The sequence below is a fragment of the Cynara cardunculus genome (assembly GCF_001531365.2).
Source record: "Cynara cardunculus var. scolymus isolate 2C chromosome LG 15, CcrdV1, whole genome shotgun sequence".
Taxonomy (NCBI): Eukaryota; Viridiplantae; Streptophyta; class Magnoliopsida; order Asterales; family Asteraceae; genus Cynara; species Cynara cardunculus.
The window spans coordinates 6251121-6259023 of record NC_037542.1 but is presented as its reverse complement, the minus strand read 5'-3'; the positions used below and the strand labels follow the sequence as shown (position 1 = coordinate 6259023).

Here is a 7903-nt window from a genome sequence, read left to right as displayed (position 1 = left end):
GAGAGTTTTAAAATACCAAAAATATTCTTGCATTAAGATTTTAATTTAAAATTACCAAATTTATAAATTTCCTAATTTATCTATTGATTTATGGTTAATATTGGTTCTCACAGTTAGCACAAACAACTCAGTTCTCCCTTGATTTATGGTTAATATTGGTTAATAAACAGCCTCTAAGTTGAAACAATGTTTTAAACTAGCAATCTCTTTATAACCTAGGTTTAGGTATTTTGGTGTTATCCTTTATGTTGTGTGTCTCATTAATCTTTGATAAGATTTTTTTTTCCCGATTAACATGGATATCAAACCGGCTACACGAGCCGGCTAATCCAAAACGACCACCTGTTTTGCATAGCCCGGAGTCACCACATTTGAATCTCCATGGCTACAAAAGGATTTTTATTCCTCCTTTGATTTGAAACTGAGACCTCCGGATCGCCAAAAAGGGATTTTTTACGGATGGATCTCACCATGGATCCCAGCTTCCTCAAGGTGCATTTTGGATATTTGATCAATAATAAAATACTTGCATTAAAAAAAATCCTAAACAAGATTAAGCTTACATATAGATCAGAATCATGTTCGTAAAAAATCCTAAACAAGATTAAGCTTACATAACTGATAAAGTGCTCGTATGACTTCTAATTTGAAGGCTTCTTTGCTTGTGATTGAAATTTGTAGGGTTTGACTCGAAAGTTGAAGTCATTAAGTAAGGAGATTGACGAAATGTTAGAATCATTAATAAACGAGAAGGAAGAATGCAGCGTTGCCACGCTTCAACAATGCGATCAAACAAATTTCATCGACACATTGTTGTCTCTTAAAAACAAATATTTGAATACCCATGACAATCTGTCAGCTTCGATTGATCGGTTAACTATGAAAGCTATTTTACTAGATATGCTAGCGGGTGGAATTGACACTTCCAAGACATCCATTGAATGGATTTTATCTGAGCTTATTAAACACCCAAGAGTTATGAAGGAACTTCAGCAAGAGATAAAGACTGTTGTTGGAGATAAACATATGGTGGAAGAGACAGATTTGGCAAAGTTAAGTTACTTACATATGGTAATTAAGGAAGGTCTTCGACTGTATCCAATTGCTCCATTATTGGTTCCTCATGAATCTATAGAGGATGTAGTGATTGATGGTTACGAAATACCAAAGAAGACACTGGTTCTAGTAAACGCTTGGGCAATTGGACATGACCCAAAAGTTTGGTCCGAGAATGCGTCAGAGTTTTTTCCTGAAAGATTTGGTGATAGAGAAATTGATTTCCGTGGGCCGGAGTTTCAGCTTATGGCTTTCAGCACAGGTAGAAGAGGATGTCCGGGGATGAATTTGGGATTAATAAACATTGGTTTAGCAGTTTCGAACCTAGTTCATTGCTTCGACTGGATACTACCAAATGGCATGTCACCTAATGACTTGGATATGAATGAAAAATCTGGATTGAACATGCCAAAACTTGAGCCCTTGCTGGCCATTCCAACTTATCGTATGGGGGCTTGATGATTTGATAAAGAGGTTACATGTACTTCATACGAGTAATAGTGAAACGTAGCAAGTTGGTTCAAATAAGCAATCCCAAACACCCCCTAGTCAATTATGAGGTTGTTAATTAGTTGGTTAGCTTCTTGTGTTGTAACATTAATAAAAGTGAGATGCATATGTATTGCAATGAAGCAATAAAACCAAAACTTGTTCAGCAACAATCAATCGTTCATGAGCAGGTGTCCATGATTACCAAATTGCAGGACAGAGGAAAGAAGACTATAAATTTAATGGATACACAAAAACAAGCTTTGAAGTGATTAAATGTATATCATGACTTTTGGCAAATAAAGAGTGAACACCATGCACACCTACCTTCATCATTTTTTGTTTTCTGTTGGTTGTGGTCATGCAAATAAAAGAAAAAAAAATGTGAAATAGGCACATCTCTTATGTTAAAGGGGAGAAAGGTGAAGAACTTGAGTATCACTTCCAATTTTTCAGAAGATCATTAAACTACAGACCGAAACGACTTCTCTAATTAAACGAATACTTGTTTTGCATACCAATTAAAGAAAAAAGCATATAGATGATCGATCAAATCCTTTACCTTTAACTTAATGAAATTGGGCCACAAAGCAAGTATACAATACGGCACAATGTCGTCTTTCCAAGTAATAAAGTGGTACGAGTACCGGAATATCGTCCACAGGGATTGGAGCAAAAGTTAAATAAGAGTCCAGTTAAAGAAAAGATTTCAGATGACGAAATTGAAGACTTCAGTCTGATTCTGAGTTAATAAAGATAAAATAACAGAATAATAAGACAGAATAATAAAGATAGCACGGGTGTAAGACTTGGGGTGAAACATAAACACAAATTCTAGCAAACAATGTTGTAGAAGAAATAGTTCCACCATCAATCTTGAAGGTATTTCTCTCGGACTTCACCTTTGCATTATATTATAGTTTGCACCCATATCTCTATGTGGTGTTCGGACCAGAGATAGTGACAAATGGTGTCTTCAAGATATATGGCTAAACAAATCTATTTGTTAAAAATCACTTTTTCGAGCCGATTCCCATATCATTCAAGTTGGCGTGTTCTTGACAGTTCATCTCTGAATCTATCACACTTTGACACTTTTAGAGAGCGACCAACCCATCGGGAGTTAAGTTTGAAAAACATAAATGACAAGTCTCGTCGACAACTTTCTCAAGTCTACCTCTCATATCATTCAAGTTGACGTGCTTATCATGGCTTATCTCTAAGTCCATGGCACTTTAACACTTTTAAAGTGATCAACTCGTCAAGAAGTGTGTTTGGTTTTATAAAACTTTAATGAAATAGTGGAACATTGTTATTGCGAAACAACGCCCACTTTCATTCGGTTTAACATTTCACCCTTTACCCTACACCCGAGCTAAAGGAATTAGCTACTCATTACGGAAAGTAAATGACATAAATAAATGACATAAAGTAAAGATATGAATGTAAATGACTGAAAATAAATGACATAAAGTAAAGACGGAAAGTAAATGACAATAAAAGTAAAAAAAATAACAAAAGATGAAGAACAATAATTAAATTAAAACTTAAAAGTTTACATATAAAACTAAGAAACTTGAGAGTGTTTTGAAGCAAAAGATGGAATATCAAATGTCCAGGAGGTGATTACAAAAGAGAAGCCCAAGGCTCTCTTTTATACCCACAATTTAACTAAAGACAAAAACATAAAAAGGTGGTGAAGGTACACATGAAGAGACAAGGAAAAGAAGGCATCCTCTCCATCACAACATGTCATCCAAAAAAGTCTTCTCCACTCTTTTCACCAGCTGTTTGAGGGCCAAAACGAAGGCTTCTTCAACTCAGACTTCCTTCCTTGACAATGGCTTTACCAATAAGCACTTCTCCAAAAAGCCAAACCGAATCCTGATAATGCTACTGGAATGCTGCAGCATTATAGTGCAGTATTGTAAGTCAAAAGATGTCATCTACTCCCAAATTGTTTGTAAAAACAAATCTATCATCACATTGAGCTCCAAACATAACAAATGGAAAATAAGGAAGTAAAAATGACTCAATGTTGGGATAAACTAGGAAAATCTACCTATTAAACATAAGAAATGGGTACTTTAAGCATGTAATAAACCATGCTTATCACACCCCCAAACTTAAAGTGTTGCTTGTCCCTAAACAACCAAATGACAACTAAAAATAACTCAATATAGTAAGGTATACAAGATCAAGGCAATAAGTGCACACACAAAGCAAAGCACATCATTTATGAACATCATCGCCCTTCATAAATTTTTAGCAAACCATTCATAGCCTACTTTTCATGTATGAACCATATGCTAGCACTGGTCTTTTCTTTAATGAACTCAACGAAAGATGACAGGCCTTGCCAATTGGTGACAGGCCTTGCCAATATGCTTTATGTTCAAGCTCTAACGGAAAATGACAGGCCTTGCCATAGACTAGCTTGTAGGGGGACATACCAATTGGTATTTTGTAAGCGGTTCTGTATGCCCATAAAGCATCATCTAGCTTAAATGCCCAATCCTTCCTATTAGGCTTGACAACCTTTTCCAAAATACATTTTATTTCTCTGTTGGACAACTCTGCTAAGCCTTTGTCTGTGGGTGATAAGCTGTAACTATTTTGTGGTTAACATTATATTTTGCAAGAACTCCACTTAACAAATTATTTATAAAGTGGGTACCCTCATCACTTATCAAAGCTCTGGGGGTACCAAACCGTGTAAAAATTTGCTTTTGAAGAAACTTAACCACAGTCTTGGCATCATTTGAAACACATGCCACAACTTCTACCCATTTTGAGACATAATCTACAGCAACCAGTATGTATTGGCAGTTATTTGATGGGGCAAAGGACCCATAAAATTTATTCCCCAAACATCAAATAACTCAACTTCTAAGATCCCATGTAGTGGCATTTCATTCCTTTTAGAAATGGAACCACTCCTTTGGCATTCATTGCATCTTTGTGCAAAGTTATGGGAATCCTTGAAGAGAGTAGGCCAATAGAAACCAGACTGTAGGACCTTGGCAGCAGTTCTCTGTCCTCCAAAATGTCTTCCATAAGGAGCTTGATGACACTGATACAACACTTTTGTAACCTCAGATTCAGGAATACACCTTCTCAAAAGTTGATCTGCACCAAGTTTGAATAAAAAAGGGTCATCCCAAAAATAAGATTTGACGTCATGAAAAAATTTCTTAAGCATGTGGCTTGTGTATTCAGATGGTTTGATGCCACAAGCTAAGAAATTTGCTATATCCACAAACCAAGGTGCTTTTTGTTGTTGCACCATCAAGATTCTCTCATCCAAGAAGGTCTCTATAATGTCACCTCCTTCTATCTCAGGTTTCTCTAACCTAGATAAATGGTCTGCTACTTGATTCTCCACAAGTTCAAAAACTGACACCTTTACTGGCACATTATCATTTCCTATTACCTCTACTTCCTCAACAATCTCTTCTTCTAATTCCTCTACACTATCTTCTTCCAACTTAAGGTTTTTCTGAATTCCTTCCTCAACAACCTCTTCTTCTATTTCAATCTTTCCTTTGGGGTATGCAATGGACTTATTTGCTAGCTGGAGTGTGAATATGGTGGGTCTAACCTCTCCTATGCCTAAGGTGTTAAAGACAGACAAAGGCATGAGGTTAATACTAGCTCCTAAGTCGCATAGGGCTTTCCTTATCTCCTTCCCTCCTATTGAACAAGGAAAGGTAAAACTCCCTGGATCTTTGAGCTTAGGAGGTATCTTATTGGTCAAAAGTGCACTACATCCTTCGATAAGAGCTACAGTCTCATACTCAGTCAACTTCTTCTTCTTGCTTAAGATTTCCTTCAGAAACTTAGCATAACTAGGCATTTGCTCAATTGCCTCAACAAGGGGTATGTTGATGTGCAATTCTTTAAACACATCCAAGAATTTCTTAAAATACAATTCCTCTTTCTGATTCCTCAACCTCTGGGGGTAAGAAACATAAGGAGGGATTGGTTTTATCACATTCTTACTTGGAGGTGTTAAGCAAGATGGGTCTTGAATGCCCTGAGTCTTTGTGGTGCTCTTTGGTGGTTCTGGTGGAATCTTAGTGTCAAGCTTAGGGGTCTCTAAAACCTCAGTCCCTTCTGATTTTTTTAAAACATCTTTTGGAAACAGTAAGGGATAATCTGATCTAGGGGGGGACAAAAGTGGTGGTCTAAGATTCTTGCTTCTCTAGGTTGGACCGGTCTTTCTTTGGCAGGGACCAATGCTGCAACATCAATTTTTGACAAACTTGGTGCACTAGCTTTTTGCACCTTTTCAGTCAACTCCTTCCCACTCCTAAGGGTCATTGCTTTCACATGTTTCTTTCCTAAGGCTCTCGGAACTTCAGTGTTACTAGGCAAAGTACCAAGGACTCTATTGGTCTGATTGAGTGCAAGTTGACTGACTTGTTTTGGAAAAGTGGTTGAGCAGTTTGAAAATTTTGGTGATGATTTTGGGAACTACTCGCATGTTGTTGGGGTTGAAAATTAGAGGTTCCTTGCTGCTTAGGTGCGGGTGGATTTAAACATGGACTGTTCCAAGAAAAATTTGGGTGTTGTTTCCAACTGGCATTATATGAGTTAGAGTAGGGATTCGATCTGTTTTGAACATAATTTACTGATTCAGAATTATGAGTACAATGTTCATATGAATGATCCCCACCGCAGCACACACATTGCACAAATAGGACTGTTGGAACAGATGTGTTAGCAGCTTGCTGTACTCCCTGACGATAAGTTAAAATTTTCAATAAATTGGTCATGGAGGTTAGCTTAGCTGTTAATGCAGTATATGCATCCACCTCATGTATTCCAGCAGTCTTTTTCTGTGGCTGGGCACGTGGGTCAGCCCAATGCCCATTGTTTGCTGATATCTTTTCTAGGATCTCATATCCCTCATTATAGGTACTGGCTGTAAAGGYTCWGCCTGCAGTCGCGTCGAACATTTGTTTTGCCATGGGACTTAACCCATTGTAAAATGTCTCAAGTTGAATACAGTACGGAATGCCATGGTGTAGACATTTCCTCAACAGCTCTTTAAACCTTTCCCACGCATCAGGAACAACTTCATCATCCAGTTGTTTAAAAGGACAGATTTCGTTTCTGGACTTAGCGTTCCTTGTTGGTGGGAAATATTTTCGCAAAACTTTTTCCGCCATTTACTCCATGACGGCACAGATCCCGACGTTAAAGAATTAAACCATGCTTTTGCCCGATCCCTCAATGAAAATGGAAATAAAGTGAGTCTGAGAGCGTCATTGGACACTCCCGAGATCAGGAAGGCATCTGTGATTTCCATAAAAGACTTTAAATGAGAATGTGGGTCCTCTGAGGGCAGTCTAGCAAATTGGCCATTTGTTTGCAACATGTGAAACATTATTGGTTTTAGTTCAAAATGGAGAGCGGTCATATGTGGTCTAACTATCCCAGAATTTAATTGCTCAAAATCCGGAATAGCATAATCCATGATCCTTCCATTTTTGGAATTTGCCAGATTAATGATGTTTGGAGTCTTTGCCCTTTGTTGCTCATTATGGTCCGATTCTGTATCCAAATTATTATCATTGTCATGATATGGGTGTCCTTGGTGAAAATTTGGGAACGGTGGTATTTGCCCAAAAACTGGCGGTTGGTTTTCCAAATGTGGTACTTCCAGAATGATGGGAGCAGGTAACTCCATGTTAGGAGGGAGTAGAGCCTGAAATGCTCTTTGAGCCCTCCTTCTATGGTGAAACGTTCTCTCAATATCTGGATCAATTTCAAAAAATTTCCCGCGATGTGTTCTTGGCATACACCTCTTTCAAGATGATTTAAAACGGGTACTAGAAAAATCAAATCTTTTACTTTACTCAAAAGAAAACTTTTAGCTTGCCAATCCCCGGCAGCGGCGTCAAAAACTTGATCGGTCAAATCCTTTACCTTTAGACTTAATGAAATTGGGCCACAGAGCAAGTATACAATACAGTCCAATGTCGTCTTTCCAAGTAATAAAGTGGTACAAGTACCGGAATATCGTCCATAGGGATTGGAGCAAAAGTTAAATAAGAGTCCAGCTAAAGAAAAGATTTCAGATGACGAAATTGAAGACTTCAGTTTGATTCTGAGTTAACAAAGATAAAATAACAGAATAATAAAGGTAGCGTGGGTGTAAGACTTGGGGTGAAACGTAAACACAAAACCCAACAAACAATGTTGTAGAAGAAATAGTTCCACCATCTATCTTGAAGGTATTCCTCTCGGACTTCACCTTTGCACTATATTATAGCTTTGCACCCATGTCTCTATGTGGTGTTCGGACCAGGGATAGTGATAAATGGTGTCTTCAAGATATATGGCTAAACAA

At 37.7% G+C, this 7903-nt stretch overlaps 1 protein-coding gene and 1 non-coding gene across 2 annotated transcripts in view; both read left to right on the top strand.

Annotated features, from left to right (window-relative positions):
- The window catches only part of LOC112528460 (cytochrome P450 CYP736A12-like), a 3861-nt gene extending 2346 nt beyond the window's left edge, over window positions 1-1515 (top strand). Inside the window, exon 2 of the mRNA XM_025139488.1 lies at window positions 682-1515. Within this exon, the coding sequence (XP_024995256.1) occupies window positions 682-1515 (834 nt within the window). The remainder of the gene's footprint in view (window positions 1-681) is intronic.
- A 5049-nt stretch (window positions 1516-6564) lies between these two features.
- LOC112528853 lies at window positions 6565-6671 on the top strand. Its single transcript, XR_003070871.1, has one exon. It is a non-coding gene; the product is annotated as a small nucleolar RNA R71 (small nucleolar RNA).
- The last annotated feature ends 1232 nt before the right edge of the window (window positions 6672-7903 follow it).